Source organism: Mobula birostris, chromosome 16 (assembly GCF_030028105.1).
Source record: "Mobula birostris isolate sMobBir1 chromosome 16, sMobBir1.hap1, whole genome shotgun sequence".
Lineage (NCBI taxonomy): Eukaryota > Metazoa > Chordata > Chondrichthyes > Myliobatiformes > Myliobatidae > Mobula > Mobula birostris.
Window position 1 is genome coordinate 68,052,351 of NC_092385.1, and position 19,862 is coordinate 68,072,212.

At 40.9% G+C, this 19,862-nt stretch overlaps 1 protein-coding gene across 3 annotated transcripts in view; it reads right to left on the reverse strand.

Annotated features, from left to right (window-relative positions):
* Positions 1–19,862, reverse strand: part of twf2 (twinfilin-2) — a 174,112-nt gene that overhangs the window by 101,089 nt on the left and 53,161 nt on the right. For 2 of the 3 annotated variants that reach the window (XM_072280796.1, XM_072280795.1), the window contains exon 2: positions 19,265–19,342. The exons of the other annotated variant lie outside the window; for it this stretch is intronic. In XM_072280796.1, coding sequence (XP_072136897.1) covers positions 19,265–19,342 — 78 coding nt within the window. The remainder of the gene's footprint in view (positions 1–19,264; positions 19,343–19,862) is intronic. 3 annotated transcript variants of the gene reach the window in all.

A 19,862-nucleotide genomic window follows, 5' to 3' on the forward strand; every position in this document is an offset into this window, starting at 1 on the left:
TTAGGGATATTTAATAAACTTAGATTTGCACATGGATGAAAGAAAAATGGAGGTTTATGTCAGAGGGAAGGGCTTGATTGATCTTGGAATAGGCTGAAAGGTTGGCACAGTATTGTAGGCTAAAGGGCCCATACTGTGTTGTACTGTTCTATGTATGAGATGAGGGGTTCAGGGCTGCACTCTGGTCGGTATTGTAAGTAAAGACCATTACTGGGGACCAGCAGACCACTTGTATCATAGGATTTCTCTCCCCACGACCTGTTGGATATGATAGAAACCCGTTTGGTTTCATAACTCTTTCCAGCATGGAACAATGGTGCAACTCAAACTGCAGCCTTCTAGCTCCAGCGACCTAGATTCAAGTGGTGCTGCCTGTGTGGTATCTACATTTTCCTTTAGACTGCATGGATTTTCTTTGGATGGTTCAATTTGCTCTCTCATCCCAAAGGCATGAGGATGGCAGGTTAATTGGCTGTTGTAAAATTGTCTGTGTGTAGATGCATCTAGGCTTTTTATTCTAGCACACCAATCTGAATTGATGTACATTTGAGTACTTCACTGTATTCTGAACTAAAGCGCTTCTCTTTATTCCTTGTCAGCTGCTACCTTATTATTAAAAACAAGATTACTAAGTGCGAATGGCACTCATCTGTAGTCAAGTTCTCCATCCTTGAGAAGATATAGTGTGCAACTTCCCAACTACATGTAATGGTGAAGTGCAATGGAGGAAGTTTCACTAATCATAGAAAACCTACAGCACAATACAGGCCCTTCGGCCCACAATGCTGTGCCGAACATGTACTTACTTTAGAACTTACCTAGGGTTACCCACAGTCCTCTATTTTTCTAAGCTCCATGTATTCGCCTCCACCACTGTCACTGGTAGCACATTACACACCCTCACCACTCCCTGCATAAAAACTTACCCGACATCCCCTCTGTACCTACTTCCAAGCACGTTAAAACTCTGCCCTTTCATGCTTGCCATTTCAACCATGGGAAAATCAGCCTTGCACAACTGATACATCGAGTTCAAGTCACAATGCATGCGATCTTAGTATTGAATTCAATTGAATTGAATTTATTTCTTACATCCCTCACATACATGAGGAGTAAAGATCATTACGTTACATTTTTGTCTAAATGTGCAATCATAGTAATTTATAATAAATAGAACAGTCAATGTAGCATAGAAGTACACTGAAATCAGTGTGAGTTAATCAATCCGATGGTCTGGTGGAAGAAGCTGTCCCGGAGCCTGTTAGTCCTGGATGCTGCGGTACCGTTTCCTGGATGGCAGCAGCTGGAAAGGACTGTGGATGGGGTGACTCGGGTCCCCAATGATCCTTCGGGCCCTTTTTTCCACAACTGTCTTTGTAAATGTCCTGAATCATGGGAAGTTCACAACTACAGATGCGCTGGGCTGTCCACACCACTCTCTGAAGAGTCCTGTAACTAAGGGAAAGCAAAGAAGCAAGATTCTCACCTACTAAAAAATTTACTGAAGACTCTGAAACCTGATCAACAGTTGTTGTAATAATGATGCCTTAAATCCTTCTACTTATTAAAAGGCAGAACAGGAAATTTCATTTTGCAGCTTTTTTTTGGCAGATAATCCTTTCATTAAAAGATCAAATTGGTTAACGACCTTCCATTAAACATTAGACATACTATTGTCTCCTTAAATAATGTCATTCCTACAGCTTAGTAAGAACATCCACATGTGCAGATTTAGTAGAATGGAACTATAAACCGCCGGTTTAGCGAACAGAGCAGCGGAGACTGGCTGAAATCTGGAGGAAAACACACAGAGGATGCAGAGGGGGATCAAAAAGGCGAGGGAAGAGGACTGGGTCGAAACAACAGAGGCTTTTGGAGAAGAGAAGTTATAAGCCGTGTCTCCCCTCTCTTATCATGGGAAATGTGAGATCGCTGGGGAATAAAATGGACGAACTGACTGCGCTTGTCAGGAGTCAGAGAACATTTCGGGACAGCAGTGTCATGTGCTTCACTGAGACGTGGCTGCACGAGGACATACCCGATCAAAACGTTTCCATAGAGAGCTTCCAGACTGTTTGAGCTGACCGGAATTGCACGGAGAGCGGTAAGCGTAAAGGAGCGGGGCTGGCGGTTCTGGTGAATAACAGATGGTGCAATCCTGGGCATATTATGATCAAGGAACGGGTCTGTAGCCCGGATATTGAACTTTTTGCTGTTGGACTCCGGCCATATTATTTGCCAAGGGAAATCTCACATGCAATTGTGGTTGTTGTGTACATCCCTCCCTCTGCCAACCCGACATCGGTGCGTAACAGTATTTACACCGTCATAGCCAGACTACAAACCCAGCACCCGAGTGCCCTCATTACCATCTCGGGTGACTTCAACCAGGTTACCATGGCTAGGACACTGCCCCACTTCACACAGTATGTGAGCTGTACAACCAGAGGGGAGAGGACTCTGGATTTGATGTACGCTGACGTTAAGGATGCAGACAGCTCCTTTCCCCACCCCCCCACTGGGAAGGTCAGATCACAACCTGGTGCATCTAAAACCCTGCTACGTGCCTCTGGTGAAGAGTAAACCTGCAACCTCGAGGACAGTGAGACAATGGTCGGAGGAGGCTTATGAGGTGCTCCAGGGTTGTTTTGAGGTGACAGACTGGCAGGCATTCTGTGAGCCACATGGAGAGGATATTGATGGGCTCACAGAGTGCATCACTGATTACATCAACTTCTGTGTGGACTGCAATGTTCCGACAAGACCTGTCCTTTGTTATTCAAACAACAAGCCATGGGTGACAAAGGACATTAAGGACATCCTGAACGCTAAAAAGAGGGCGTTTAGAGATGAAAATAGGGAGGAGCTGAGGGCAATACAGAGGGACCTGAAAGCCAGGATCAGGGAAGCTAAAAAAAGGTACAGGAGGAAGCTTGAGTGGAAACTCCAGCAGAACATCATGAGAGAGGTCTGGAGGGGGATGAGGACCATCACTGGGTTCCGGCAAACTAGCAACAGAGGAGCGCAAGGCAGTGTGGACAGGGCCAACGAACTTAACCTGTTCTTTAACAGATTTGACATTGTGGCCCCTGCCCATCACACACATGAGCCATCTGTTGTTGGCCCCCAACCAACACATATTCCACTCTTCCCTCCTGCCCCTCCTCACAGTCGTCACCCTGCTCTCATGACTATACCCCTTCCCCACACAAAACCACCATGGTGGGCTTCACAGCTCTACAGGTGAGAAGACAGCTGAAACGTCTCAACACAAGCAAGGCTGCAGGACCGGATGGTGTCAGTAGCAGGGTGCTCAAAGCCTGAGCCCCTCAGCTATGTGGAGTACTTCGCCATGTATTCAACATCAGCCTGAGGCTCCGGAGGGTTCTTGTATTGTGGAAGACGTCCTGCCCCATCCCTGTGCCGAAGATGCCGCGCCCCAGAGGCCTCAATGACTACAGACCAGTGGCATTGACCTCCCACATCATGAAGACCCTGGAGAGACTTGTTCTGGAGCTGCTCCGGCCTATGGTCAGGCCACACTTAGATCCCCTCCAGTTCGCCTACCAGCCCCGACTAGGAGTTGAGGATGCCATCGTCTTCCTGCTGAACCGTGTCTACGCCCACCTGGACAAGCCAGTGAGCACTGTGAGGGTCATGTTTTTTGACTTCTCCAGTGCATTCAACACCATCCGCCCTGCTCTGCTGGGGGAGAAGCTGACAGTGATGCAGGTGGATGCTTCCCTGGTATCATGGATTCTTGATTACCTGACTGGCAGACCACAGTACATGTGCTTGCAATGCTGTGTGTCCGACAGAGTGATCAGCAGAACTGGGGCTCCACAGGGGACTGTCTTGTCTCCCTTTCTCTTCACCATTTACAACTCGGACTTCAACTACTGCACGGAGTCTTGTCATCTTCAGAAGTTTTCGGATGACTCTGCCATAGTTGGATGCATCAGCAAGGGAGATGAGGCTGAGTATAGGGCTACGGTAGGAAACATTGTCACATGGTGTGAGCAGAATTATCTGCAGCTTAATGTGAAAAAGCCTAAGGAGCTGGTGGTAGACCTGAGGAGAGCTAAGGTACCGGTGACCCGTTTCCATCCAGGGGGTCAATGTGGACATGGTGGAGGATTACAAATACCTGGGGATACGAATTGACAATAAACTGGACTGGTCAAAGAACACTGAGGCTGTCTACAAGAAGGGTCAGAGCCGTCTCTATTTCCTGAGGAGACTGAGGTCCTTTAATATCTGCCGGACGATGCTGAGGATGTTCTGCGAATCTGTGGTGGCCAGTGCGATCATGTTTGCTGTTGTGTGCTGGGGCAGCAGGCTGAGGGTGGCAGACACCAACAGAATCAACAAACTCATTCGTAAGGCCAGTGATGTTGTGGGGATAGAACTGGACTCTGGTGGTGGTGTCTGAAAAGAGGTTGCTGTCTAAGTTGCATGCCATCTTGGTCAATGTCTCCCATCCACTACATAATGTACTGGGTGGGCACAAGAGTACATTCAGCCAAAGACTCATCCCACCGAGATGCAGCACTGAGCATCATAGGAAGTCATTCCTGCCTGTGGCCATCAAACTTTACAACTCCTCCCTTGGAGGGTCAGACATCCTGAGCCAATAGGCTGGTCCTGGACTTATTTCATAATTTACTGGCATAATTTACATATTACTATTTAACTATTTATGGTTTTATTACTATTTATTATTTATGGAGCAACTGTAACGAAAACCAATTTCCCCCAGGATTAATAAAGTATGACTATGACTAAAAGACAATAGTTCTTTCTTTTTCAATCTTTTTATTAGTTTCAACATCATACACATTACAAAAAATAAGTACAGAGCAATTGGGATTGTATTAATTAATGATTATATTATAAAAGTATACAGTCAGGTAACACGTAGTTAGTAAACCTCCCAAAATCTCACAGATTAACAATAAAATATACAAACTATAAAGAGTATACATAAAATACAAAAATATCATAAATAAAACCAGAAAAAGAAAACAAAATCCCCTTAAAAAAAACTAATCTACCCAAACTAAAAGAAAACTAAGGAAAAGAAAAAGAAAAGGAAGGGCTATTATGATACCTCAGATAGAACCAAGTGTCGGCACTTCCGCTCCTCTCCCCATATATTGAAATCACAAAATAGATTTCGCAAGGGTCAAATTACATCATGTGGAAATATTGAATAAATGGTCTCCAAGTCTCATCAAATTTAATAGATGGGTCATAAATGACACTTCTAATTTTTCCTAGATTAGATCCTAGATATTCCTCGATATAGTTTGAGAAAACCAATGAAATGTAGTTGGAGGACTAATCTCTTTCCAATTCAATAGTATAGATCTTCTAGCCACTAGAGTAACAAAGATTTTTCTATCATTGGTAAACCAAAGATGGCAGTAATAGGATGAGGCTGTAAACCAATATTCAAGACGGTTGAAATAATATCAAAAATATCGTCCCAATATTTCTTCAATAAAGGGAAAGACCAAAACATACCAGTTAATAAGGCTATCTCAGAATGACATCTATCACATATAGGGTTTATATGAGAGTAATAATGAGCTGATTTATCCTTAGACATATGAGCCCTATGTACAACTTTAAACTGTATCAACACGTTTAGCACAAATAGAGGAACAGTTAACTAGTTGGAAATTTTTTTGCCATTTCTCAGTAGGTAAGGTAAGCTTAAGTTCCCTTTCCCAGTCATTCTTAATTGTATTGGAAACATCTGGATTTATTTTCCTTATCATATTATAAATAATTGCTGTTGAACCTTTCTGAAAGAGGTTTAAATCCAAAATTTTTACCATTATATCAGTAGAATATGAAATCAGAAATGTAGTAAGAACAGTATTTAAAAAGTTTCTAATCTGTAAATATCTAAAAAAAATGTGATCTAGGTAAGACAATAGTTAATCTTGTTGCTTTTTTAAAAATATATTTTTTAACTATTTCCATAAAACTTTGGCTGATTGGGGCAGTCACTTATTTGGGCCAAATTGCATTGGTCTAGATGTATCCCAATTAACTACCAGATATTTAAGATCCACTGTAATCTTCAATCTCTGACAAATGGCCATTCTGGAGGGAATATCTGGAAAAAAGATGGTTACATGATGAAAGTGATTTTGAATTCCTCTATTAAATCTCCACTTGTTCTCCTTAGTACAACAAACTACGTATTTAAATGAAATGTGGAACAAATTAGAACACTACCAATTGCGTTACCGTACAATAAAACTGGGCATTAGTTTCTAATAGCTATCAGAGGAACTCATCCAGCGTATGCAATAAACAGCACAGACACCTGGTGGAAATAATGGGCTGCCTTCATACAACGTCATCAACAGTTGCATCCGTCAAATCTTCATTTTCATTGTAACATTCAAGATGATTGTTGACATCTTCAAATTATTTGCCTGAAGAGGTTTCATTTTCACTGAGGCTATTTCAATCATCTCCAAATCTGAATGCTTGAAACCACAGTGAGCAAAATAGTTCTGAATTGTCTTACTGCTTATTTCTCACCAACTATCAGTGACAAAAATCACTGCTTTTTGAACACACATGCAACTGACGCTATTTAATATCTATCCACTCTTAAGCATGCTGTGGCGCCTAATGGCCAAAGGTGCGCACAACTGACACTAGTTAGAACCTGTCCAGCAACAGTCTCATGCCCCAATTAAGCAGCAAATAAATGAAGGGAATCTTAGTAGTTCTCAACTAGTTTTTTTTTGTTCTTTTAGAGTTGTCCAAACAAGTGACCGCCCTGATTAACCGATGGCCCAATTAGCCAGAAATGGCAAATGACATTAAAAAGTATGCACAGCAAGTTATTATGATCTTGCGTGGAGTGCCTAAAATAGATTCAATAATACTTCATTGAAAAAGAAAATTGCTTAATGCTTGAAGGATAAAAAATTACTGCTGAAGGAGAAACACACAGCATGGAGGAACTCAGCCAGTCTGACAGCGTTTTCTATGTTTTTCAGAAAATTTGGACAACCATGACAGGTCTCCTTCTATGCTATGATTCCAAACACGTTTTACGACTTGTCCAAGCCTTCAGTAGAGACTGCATTTAAGCTTGGGAGAAACGGCTCCACTTTAATGGGCCTCCCCCCCCCCCCACAAGAGGAAATCATTTCCCAGTATCTGCATCAGAAAGTATCAATTCTTCAGTCGACTGCGGGCCTTGATTTAAACTGAAAATATTCTTTGATTCCCATTGAAATTATTCAAACTGATTCTACTAGGCTATGTAACAGTCACAGAGAACAGTAATTTATTGGTAGAGAGCAAAAAGACAGAAACTTGTACTAAATTCCAACTGGGATAACAATTAATTAATTCCCGAGTTTCTGCTCTCAATTTTGGATTCCTGGCATGTACAAGAACTTGGAGAAGTAAGTTTTATGTCGTTGATTGTATTAGATTTTTAAAACAATGCTCATTCATATAAATATAAAAACAATTCTATTCTCATTATAAACTACAAAAACAATGCACCAATTTTTAAGTATTGTTAGCAGGCTAAACTCTGATTAGCAAATTATTAACAAACTAAGCAAGCTATACTGAAATTTTGGATCAACTTATCTAGCCCTTGTTGTACTGTCAACTACTAGAGATTAGAGCAGGATAATATATGATACCAGATTTTCCTGAACATTATTGCCAGAAAGTACAGATCTAAATATTGCATTCTCGGGTATTGATGTGCTGATTAATGCAGTTATATTTTCCACTGCCTTTTTCCAGCACATAAACAGCTGACAGAGGTATGGAGTTGGTGGTTGGAGAATACAGTGGATTAGATTGGGGGAGGGCGAATATGGGGGTGATATGAAGTTGTCCTGTCCAAGACCGAAAGAAGCTGCAGAAGATCGTGAACACGACGCAGCACATCACACAAACTAATCTTCCGTCCTTGGACTCACTTTACACCGCACGCTGTCGGGGCAGTGCTGCCAGGATAATCAAGGACACGACCCACCCAGCCAACACACTTTTCGTCCCTCTTCCCTCCGGGAGAAGGCTCAGGAGCTTGAAGACTCGTACGGCCATATTTGGGAACAGCTTCTTTCCAACTGTGATAAGACTGCTGAACGGATCCTGACCCGGATCTGGGCCATACCCTCTAAATATCCAGACCTGCACCTCGGTTTTTTTGTACTACCTTACTTTCCATTTTTCTATTTATGATTTACAATTTAAATTTTTAATATTTACTATCCATTTGTAATCCAGGGAGTGGGAAGCGCAGAATCAAATATCGCTGTGATGATTGTACGTTCTAGTATCAATTGTTTGGCGACAATAAAGTATAAAGTATATGTTTAGACAATTATCTGGAGTAGATTTCTGCGCAGTTGTAAGTCAGAAATGGGCGACGGCATGACAAATCAATGAAATAAAGCCACTGCGCAAGTTCATGTGGAAAACCTTGGTATCTTCAGTAAATATGGGGTCTAATATACATTGGGAGAAAGGGAATAATCTGGAAGCAGAAAGATAAACTATTGTAAACTGCTTTTTAGCTATATCAGGACGAGAATCAGGCGAGGGTAGATCAAGCTGAACACAGGATTGCGTAGTTAGTTAACCATTTCAAAAGGAACAGACAGGTTGAGAAAGGATGGATTTCTATGATCACAATTCAAATAGAATGCTATTTGTGACTTTGAGATCAACTTTGGTTGAAGCTTGATTAGCATGACACAAATACTGAGCTGTAAACACATGGGCCTAGGCTTGCAAGTACAAATATCAGGAAGGCTACAGTTAAAATTTTGCATTTCCCCATTGAATGTCCAAGATATTAGTTGAATTGTAGTTTCCATCAGGATTTTAAAACAGGTTCCATGTACGTATTCCAGCTCAAGCACATTTATTTTAAAAAAATTAGAATACTTTTCTATGATATTTTAATTAATCATTACCCAAGTTGTTACTGATGTAGAAGGAAAAATGTTATTAAATTTCTAGTATAAATAACACTAATGAACTTTCTATTTAATAGGATATTGTTCAATATAACAAAATATATTTTGCTCACTGTAACTAAGTATTGATGCACTTGGTCCATCACAGATGAATTAGCAGAGATTATATTAGCAGAAGGGCATTTCTGCTCAGCACAATATATGAAACATCATTAAAATAAAACAAGCAGTATGAATTCAATCATATTAAGATCACTGCCTCCTAAGGGTTCCTTTATGTTAAGCTCTCTAATAAGATCTGGGTTATTATACAACACTCAATCTAAGATAGCTTTTCCCCAAGTAGGTTCAAGCAGAAGCTGCCCTAAAAAGACATCTTGTAGGCATTCAACAAATTCTATCTCTTGCAATCTGACACCAACCTGATTTTCCCAATCCCTTTGCATATTGAAGACCCCCATTACAATTATCATTACCCTTTTCCAGCTCCCTTTGTAATGTCAACTCCACATTTTTGCCACTATTTGGAGGCCTATCTGACTTCCATAATGGTTTTTTACCCTTGAAGTTTCTTACACAGATTCAACATTCTCTGACCCCATGTCACCTCTTTCTAAAGATGCAATTCCATCTCTTACCAATAGAGCCACACCACCATCTATGCCTTCCTGCCTGTCCTTTCAATACAAAGTATATCCATTGATGTCAAGCTCCAAACTATTGCCTTTTTTCCAGCCACAACTCAGTGATGTCCACAATGCCATACCAAACAATCTCTAATTGCACCGCAAGTTTGTCCACCTTATTCCGAATGTTACACACATTTAAATACAGCACCTTCAGTCCTGTATTCTTCACCTTTTTGAATTTTGCCTCTGTGGTACAATTTACCTCTTTGCTCTGTCTGCATTTGTACCCAATCATTGGCTTGTCCCTCTTTACATTCATGTTACATCCATCATCTACTTATAATTCTGCTGGCTCATCCTTAGCTCTATCATACTGGATTCCATACCTGCCTGCTATATTATTTTAAACTACTCAACAGCTCTAGTAAACCTGTCCACAAGAATATTGGCCCTCCTCGGATTCAAGTGCAACTGTCAATTTTGTACAGGTCCCACATGTCCCAGAACAGGGCTCAATTATTCAGAAATCAAAATCCTTGCCCCCAGTCCAATTCTTCAACCATACATGCATCTACTACCTCATTCTATTCCTATCACCACCATTGCATGGCACAGGCAGCAGTCCTGAGATTACTACCTTTGAGGTCCTACTTCTCAGCTTCCTTCCCAACTCCTTGTCTCCCTGTATTGTTGCATTTATTTATTTAAAAAAGGACTTCCTCCTTTTTTCTAGCTATGTTATTGGTACCAATCTGTTGTACGACTTCTGGCTGCCACCCTCCCTTTCAGGATATTACGGAACCATTGCAGATCCTGGCACCTGGGAGACAAACTACCATCCATGTTTCTTTTTCACATCCACAGAATCGCCTATCTGTCCCCCTAACTATAGAGTCCCCTATTACTGCTGCCATCCTCTTCAGTTTCCTACCCTCCTGAGCCACAGGGCCAAACTCTGTGCCACAGGCACGGCTGCTGTTGCTTCCCCCAGGGAGGTCCACCTCCCCTCCCCACCAAACAGTACTCAAAATGCAGTACTTATTGTTGAGGGAGTTGGCCACAGGGGTGTTCTCCACTATCTGACATTCTCCCTTCCCTCTCCTGACAGTCACCCATTTATCGGTCTCCTGTAGCCTCGCGATGACTACCTCCATGTATCTCCTGTCTATCACTGTTTCACCTTCCCTAACAAGCCAAAGGTCATCGAGCTGTAGCTCCAGTTCCTGAACACGTCTCTAATGAGCTGCATTTTGATAGACCTGGTGGAGATGTGTCCAGCGGGGAGGCTGGAAGTCTTCTGGAACACCCACTTCTAGACATCCAGAACAGATCACTGGGTCTCTAGATATATTCCCTATTCTCTCTAGAGTTAATTCAGAATAAGAAATAAGGAATGAACTTACCTAGTTCCCTTGCCTCTGCCTATCCTCACCAAAGCCCTGTTGAGCCTTACTATTCTGCCTCAGACTACTCTGACGATGACTGCTCCAACGATGACCGGTCCACGATGCAGTACCTCTTTTATAGAGGCTGGATTTTTAAAGCTCTTCACTGGACCTACGTGGGAACACCTTTTTTTTCTTTTCAAATCTTTTTATTATTATTATCCAAAATTAACAAGAGAACATCGAAGTAGGCAACACTTACAATGTCTCAAGAAAAAAAAACATTGTTTTAAAGATTGAAAAAATTTGGTGACAAAGAAAGAAAAAAACCCTACTAAAGCAAAGAAAAGCGAGAAAACAAAACCCATTAGGTGTTCAACCCCGGAGCCATGCGTCATACAAAAAGCTTCTAAAGATAAACATCAAACCACCAGCAAGAAAAAAAATACCAAAAATTTACAATTAGATCGTGGAGGAAATCTATCAATTAACTCAAATGACTGTAATGAGCAAATAAACCCCATCTTTTCTCAAAATCAAACATAGGTTCAAAGGTTCGACTTCTAATTTTCTCCAAAGACATAGCATCACTTGACAGAACCATTGTGACAAAATGGGAGCCAATGTATCCTTCCACTTCAACAAAATGGCCTTCCTAGCTATCAATGTAACAAATGCAATAACATGTTGGTCAGACAAAGAGATACCGTGAATATTTTGAGGAATTATTCCAAAAAAAGTTAATTTGTTAGGTTGTAAATTAATTTTAAGTGCTTTAGAAATTGTAGAAAAAACTGACTTCCAGAACGGTTCCGGTATAGAACAGGACAAAAACATGTGTGCCAGTGTCGTCGTCTTAGTTTTACATCTATCGCAATAACTATCAACATTAGGAAACATTTTAGACAATCTCTCCTTTGTCAAATAGTAACCACCTACAATTTTAAATTGAATCAGTGAATGACTAGCACAGATCGAAGAAGAGTTAACCAACTTCAGAATCCGCGTCCAGTCCTCCGTCATAAAAGTCAAATTAAGTTCCTTTTCCCAATCTTGTTTAATCTTAAATAAAGGACGCTTATCACATTGTAATAGTAAATTATAAATTCTTCCAATGGAGCCCTTCATCAAATGGTTCATACTCGTAATAGTATCTAACAGGTCGGCATCCAATATGCAAGGAAAATTACTTAAATATTTTTGTAAGAAATATCTAACTTGAAGGTACTGTAAAAAGTGTGAGTATGAAAGAGAAGATTTATCAACTAATTGTTCAAAAGATATCAGTCAATCTTCTTTAAATAAATCCAAAAAAGAATTAATACCTTTACTTTTCCAAAGTAAAAAAATTGGATCACTCACAGGCGGCTTAAAAAAGTAATTTCGATAAATTAAACCACAAGGTTTAAATTTTTTAAGATTAAAAAAGTTATGGAACTGGAGCCAAGTTTGTAAAGAATGCTTAATCACAGGGTATAAATTTAAATTAGCAGCTTTAGCTAATTGTATAGGTAAAGCAGCTCCCAATAACGAGGTTAAATAAAACTGTTTCACAGGTTTCAATTCCAAGTCTACCCAAATTGGTCGATCGTTCTTATCAACCCAGTGATGTCCCAATAGGACATATGTCGTACATTAACAGCCCAGTAATACATTCTTAAATTAGGCAAAGCGAGGCAGGAACACTTCTGTTGCATCTGCACAGTTTTCCAATCAAGGGTAAATTAACATTTTCCCTAATTATTGCTTCTGATTCACTCTAGAGCTTTTGGCAGTGTTAGGGCTTTGCAAATGCCACTCTCATTATGACACCCTATCAAAGTGTGATAACATACATATAGAAAGTGAAAAAAAAATTGGTAAAGGATAAGGAAAAGCGATGTTCAACATCAAAGAATGTTGAATAGGAAAGATGTCAATAAGATTGAAAGAATGCAGAAAAAAATTTACAAGGATTTTGTCAGAGTTGAGCAACAGTTATCGGGAAAGATTGAATAGGTTAGTACTTAATTCCCTAGAACGTAGAAGATTGAGAGAAAATTTGATAGAGTACACAAAATTATGAGGGGTGTAGAGAGGGTAAATGCAAGCAGGCTTTTTCCACTGCGGTTGGGTGGGACTATAACTAGAGGCCATGGGTGAAGGGTGAAAGGTGAAATATTTCCAGCAAGATGACAGCTACTCTGGCTCCAATCTTCTTTTTTTTAAAAATACAATTGCAAGTCACCGCTGGATACCAAGAACATCAGATACTGCAGGACTATCAGTACATTTCCATAACCTTAGACAAATCAGAAAGGATAGGATTGGCCTGCTAATGGGTTAAGATGCATGATTTTGACATGGCAATACAGAAGACCGGATGGGCTTGATCAGAAATAGCTTGATGAACTTAGAGCGATTCCATCAGCAAAATTATGGGCAAGAGTGGGTGATAAAGGAACATTAGCATTGTGATGAAGGAAGAGAGATCTATGGGATTCTCTGAGTTTATGGATAAATCATCAGATGAACTATCAATGTAGCACATATTGAACAATCAGAGTGAATTAAGCAGCCAGATACAATCTTGATAAGGCAGTAAGGTGGCATAATGCTGGCCACAGACAAATTTGAATCCTACCGCCATAGCTGTGGAATTAAAACTAAAATAATTAAATTAAGGAACAGTAACCATAAAATAGATTGTTATAAACACCTTTCAGCCCATGAAAGGTGCTGGACTTACAGCCCTCTTGTGACTTCAGGGTAAAGACACTGAAAAGCAAAATATGCAAATGCAGAAATCTGAAAATAGAAATAAAAGTGATGTAATTATTCAACAGATTAGACAGCATCCGTGAAGAGAGAACTTTTCAGTTCTGATGGAAGGTCAGTCTAAAATGTTAACTGTTTCTCCTGAGATGTAGCTTGCCTGCTGAGTATTTACACCATTTTCTGTTTTTGTTACCAGCAATGTGATTATTACTTGCCTAACTACTCAGTTCAGAGACAATTCAAGGTGGACAATAAATGATAGCATTGTTTGCAAAGTGAATGTTTGAGACATTTTATAGATATTCACGAGTCTTCAACAGGTGGTTTCTAGAGGTGCATAATATGGGCAAAGAGAAGAACATGCCAAGACCAGGATCGGCAAAAACGTAAGATGATGGACAATTTAAGAATCAGCAGCATTTTTCACAACTTTGGAAGGCATGATGATCAAGAAGACATTAACATACACATGGATTTGGAGTAGAAATTGGCCACTCAGTTCCTCAAGCCTGTATTGTAAAACATTTAGATCATAGCTAATCTGATTATAACCACAACCTTTTGTCCTTGTGTACCAGCAGAAACATTTTGCTCCTTTTGTTTTCATTTCTGCTTCAAAAATATTCAAAGACATTACTTCCACTGCCCTTTGAGGAAGAGAATTTCAAAGACCCACAATGTATCACAAAATGGATTTCACTTCATCGCTGTCATGAAGCAATTCCTTATTTTAAGTAGTGTAAAGAAACATGTTCTCCATATCCACCCTATTATTTGTAAAAATGTACAAGAGAACAGTGCAGTCTGAAACATGATTTCAAGGATTTCAGCCCAAAACTTCAACTCTTTATTCCCCTCAATAGATGTTTGCCTGAGCTCCTCCAGCATTTGTGTGTGTTACTCTGGATTTCTAGCATTGGCAGAATCTCATGTTTTTGACTTGTAATGACTGAATTGTAAATAAAATAGAAACAAATGCATTTCATGCAAACATATGTCCCCAGAAACTCTGAAATGTTATCCATGTTTTTCATATGTGCAATGGAAATATTTACTTCAGTACTAGCTACGTGCTTTCATTCTCTGACACAACCTCATGATGTTGTTCCATCAGTCCTGCCCAGCCAAACCCATTAGCTACAGACACTATTTTAAGCACAGCCTGCAGCTGTCAACACTTTCTACAGGAAGGTGACAAGTCACATCATGCCACTCTAGTCACCTGACATCATTGCTTGTTCAGTACTGACCCCTCAAAATCCTGAGTCGCTTCATACAGCTCATACATAATAAAATTCCAACAAAACATATGCTATTTTTAAATGTGTTTTTCTTGTATTGTAGCAACAAGCTTGGTATTAATTAACAGAAAGGTCATCTCTACTAATTCAAATCCACATTAACAATTTAGATCATCTTCTGATATCAAATATCTGATAACGACAAAATAATCGAACACAGGATGAGTAAAATTTACATTTTAAACGAACGTGCCTTCCTCAACTTCATCACCTTTACAAACCTCACATGATAATTAGATTGGCAAATGGTTTAAGGCATCTTCCAGCGTCACAGTAATCAGCCTCCAGAGTCAGGCACACATGACTAAAAGCAAACAAAGTTCCACTTCTATATCTTATACCAGGAAAATCAAGGTTAGGTGGGAAAGAGGTGCTAAGTGTTAATGGTTAGTAGCAAACTATTTAAACATCAAGCACAAAACAGAACATACTGGGAATTACAAATTCATATATTTTATCTACATAGTGTAATCTATTTAATCAAGGTTACCCAGTTTGCTACTTTGGCTATGGCTTTTTTTTTGTTTCTCCAACCAACAAGAGATAATAAATAAGAAAATCTGCAGATGCTGGCAATCCAAACAACACACACACACACAAAATGCTGGAGGAACTCAGCAGGCCAGGCCTATGGAAAAAAAGTACAGTTGATGTTTTGGCCGAAACCCTTTGGCAGAACAGATAAGAAATACGAGAATAAGAGATAATGGATGCACTTGTCATGATCTTTCAAGATTCGCTTGATTCTGGCATGGTCCCAGTGAACTAGAAAATAGCAAATTTCACTCCACTCTTTGGGAAGGGAGGGACGGGAGACAAAAGAAAGGAAATTATAGGCCAGTTAACCTAACATCAGTGGTTGAGAAAGTGTTGGAGTCCATGTTAAGGATGAGGTTTTGAGATACTTGGAGACTAATGATAAAGTAAGTCAATGTCTATTACAAACCGATGGACTCTCATAGCTACCTAGACTACACTCCAACACGAGGAAATCTGCAGATGCTGGAAATTCAAGCAATACACACAAACGCTGGCTGAGACCCAAAACGTCGACTGTATCTCTTCCTATAGATGCTGCCTGATCTGCTGCGTTCCACCAGCATTTTGTGTGTGTTGCTAGACTACACTCATTCCCACTCTACTACTTGTAAAAACACCATCCCCTTCTCTCAATTCCTCTGTCTCTGCTGCATCTGCTCTCAGGACGAGGCTTTTATACAACAAAGGAGATGTTCTTTTTCAAAGAAAGAGGCTTCCCTTCTTCCACCATCAAAACTTCCGTCAACCACATCTCTTCCATTTTACACACGTCTGCTCTTACCCCATCCTCCCACCACCCTACCAGGGATAAGGTTCTTTTTGACCTCACCTACCACCCTACCAGGCTCTGCATCCAGCACATAATTTTCCACCTGCCACCTCCAATGGGATCCCACCACTGAGCACAGCTTTCCTTCCCCCTCCTATGCTTTCCACAGGGATCACTCCCTACATGACTCCCTTGTCCATTCGTCCCTCCTGGCAAGTGGAACAAGTGCTACACCTCCTCCCTCACTACCATCCAAGGTCCAAAACAGTCCTTCCAGGTGAGGTGACACTTCACCTGTCAGCCTGATGGGGTCATTTACTGTGTTCATTGCTTCCAGTGTGGCCTCCTGTACATTGCTGAGACCCAATGTAGATTGGGAGACCGCTTCACCAAACAGCTACGCCTTCGCCAGAACAAGCGAGATCTCCCAGTGGTCACCTATTTTAATTCCACTTCCCATTCTGACACGTCCATCCATGGCCTCCTCCACTGTCTTGACGAAGACACACTCAGGTTGGCGGAACAACACCTTATATTCCGTTTGGGTAGCCTTCAACCTGATGGCATGAACATCCATTTCTCAAACTTCCAGTAATGCCCCCAAATCCCCCCACCCCTTCTCTATTTCCCATCCCCTTTACCCCCTCTCACATCATCTCACCAATCAACTTCCCAGCTCTCGACTTCATCCCTCCCCTCCAGGTTTCACCAATCATCTGGTGGTTCTCTCCCCACCTTTTAAATCTACTCCTCAGCAGTTTTTCTCCAGTCCTGCCAAAAGGGTTTTGGCTCAAAACGTCGACTGTACATTTTTCCATAGATGCTGCCTGGCCCACCGAGTTCCTCTAGCTATGTGTGTTTCTTGAAAGTCCGCGTGGCTTCTGTAAAGGGAAATCTTGCCTGACAAGAGTTCTTTGAGGAAGTAACAAGCAGGATGGACAAAGGAGAGGCAGTGGATGTCATTTACTTGGATTTTCAGAAGGCATTTGATAAGGTGCCACACTAGGCTGTTTAACAAGATAAAATCCTATGGTGTTACAGGAAAGATTCTGGCATGGACAGAGGAACGGCTGACAGGCAGAAGCCAGCGAGTGGGAATAAAAGGGCCTTTTCTGGTTCTGCCGCCAGTGACTAGAAGTGTTCCTCAGGGATCAGTAATGGGACTGCTACTTTTCACATTGTTTGTTAATGATTTAAAGAGTGGAATTGATGGCTCTGTGGCAAAGTTTGCAAATGATATGAAGATAGGTGGAGGGGTAGGTAGTGCTGAGGAAGCAATGTGATTGCAGAATGGGCAAAAACATGGCAGATACAGTGTTGGGAGATATATGATAATGCATTTTGGTAAAAGGAACAATAGTGCAGACTATTATCTAAATGGGGAGAAGGTTCAAAAATCAGAGGTGCAGAGGGACTTTGGAGTCCTCGAGGAGGTTAATTTACAGGTAGAGTCTGTGGAAAAGGCGGCAAATATAATGTTGGCATTTACTTCAAGGGGAAGGGAATATAAAATCAAGGAGATAATGCTGAGCCTTTTAAAGACACTAGTCAGGCAGCACTTGGAGTATTGTCAACAGTTTTGATCCCCATATCTCAGGACAGATGTGTTGTCCATTGGAGAGAGTCCACAGCAGGTTCACGAGGATGATCTCAGGAATGAAGGGGTTAACATGAAGAGCATTTGGCAGCTTTGGGCTTGTACTCACTGGAATTTAGATGAATGCAGGGTAATCACATTGAAACTCAACAAATGTTGAAAGGACTAGATAAGGTGGATGTGGAGAGGATGTTTCCTATACATAGAGGGTATCCAGAAATAGAGGGCACAACCTCAAAATTGAGGGGCGACCGTTTAGAACAGAGGTGAGGAGAAATTTTTTAGCCAGAGGGTAGTGAATCTGTGGAATGCTCTGCCACAGATTTTCCAGATTGTCTGTTGATAGCCTGCTCCATCATTCCATCAAAGGATGTGGCGAGAAGGCAGATGTATGAGGTTGAGTGGGATCCAGGGTCAGCCATCTGCTCCTATGTCTTATGGTCTCACACAGTTTTTGTCACATTTTTCTCAGACATGGCCTCCTCTACTGTCAAGATGAAGCCACACTCAAGTTGGATGAACAACACCTTATATTTCTTCTGGGTAGCCTCCAACCTGATGGCATGAATATTGATTTCTCTAACTTCCGTTAATGCCCCTCCTCCCCTTCTTACCCCATCTCTTATTTATTTATTATTTCTTCCCTTTTTTTCCTCTCTGTCTCTCTCACAATAACTCCTTGCCTGCTCTCCATGTTCCTCTGGTGCTCCCCTCCCCCTTTCTTTCTCCCTAGGCCTCCCATCCCATGATCCTCTCCCTTCTCCAGCCTTGTATCCCTTTTGCCAAACAACTTTCCAGCTCTTAGCTCCATCCCTCCCCACTCTCTTCTCCTATCATTTCGAATCTCCCCCTCCCCCTCTCAAATCTCTTTTTATCTCTTCTTTCAGTTAGTCCTGACGAAGGGTCTCGGCCCAAAACGTCGACTGTACTTCTTCCTATAGATGCAGCCTGGCCTGCTGCGTTTCACCAGCATTTTGTGTGTGTTGCCAGCTTTTCAATTTTTTTTCTAACAAAGGCTATTGTAATTCCAGGTGCTATAATTCTGCACCAAATTCAGCAGCCAAATCCCATAGCAGACACTTTTTGCGGCAGTGTCATACTGGCATTCACCACATCACAGCTTTTTTAACTTCAATATGCTTAGTCTGTTGACTGTACTTGGTATACAACAAACCAATCTATACAAATATAGCAGCTGTGCATATTTTCAACCATATTATATACACACTCTCATCTTCAATTACAGTTGAATGTTTGGTCAAAATATAGTATGTTTCACAGCAAAACAAGACAGACAAAACTCACCATCTTTGATTATGACCTTCATAACACGAATAGATCCATTGCGGGCCTTTGCAAAGAAATCCTTTAGCTCCCTAGTAGCTAAGAGAACCAAAAACATGTTGATTAAATAACAAGCCTTAAATTTATCTTCCTAACAAAACTTGATAACTAACTTAAGTGTTATGTAGACTTCTCTACTGTGTCAATCTGCACTGTGCAGACTATGAAGCACAGTAAAGCACTGATGTTCCGTAAGACTCCAGTATTAAATACTGGGTCTGCATGTGACCAGGAAAACCTGACACCATCGCAAGTGAACATAATCCCCAAATTTAGCTGGAGATGTCAAGGCCAATGCTGGTAGAAAGAGCTCAAGTGATCACTTTTCATATATATATATTTTACTAAGCTCTGCATCAAAGCATCATGTAGCTCACACTGGCTTGTGTTTTTCCTTTAAAGAGTGGGAAAAAAATTACACACCTGTATCAACATACAGTACAGAGCACCTTCAATGTAAGAAGGTACTAGCTTGAAATAAAACATTAAGCAAAGGAACAAGAGAAAACCTGCAGATGCCGGAAATCCAAGCAACACACAAAATGCTGGAGGAAATCAG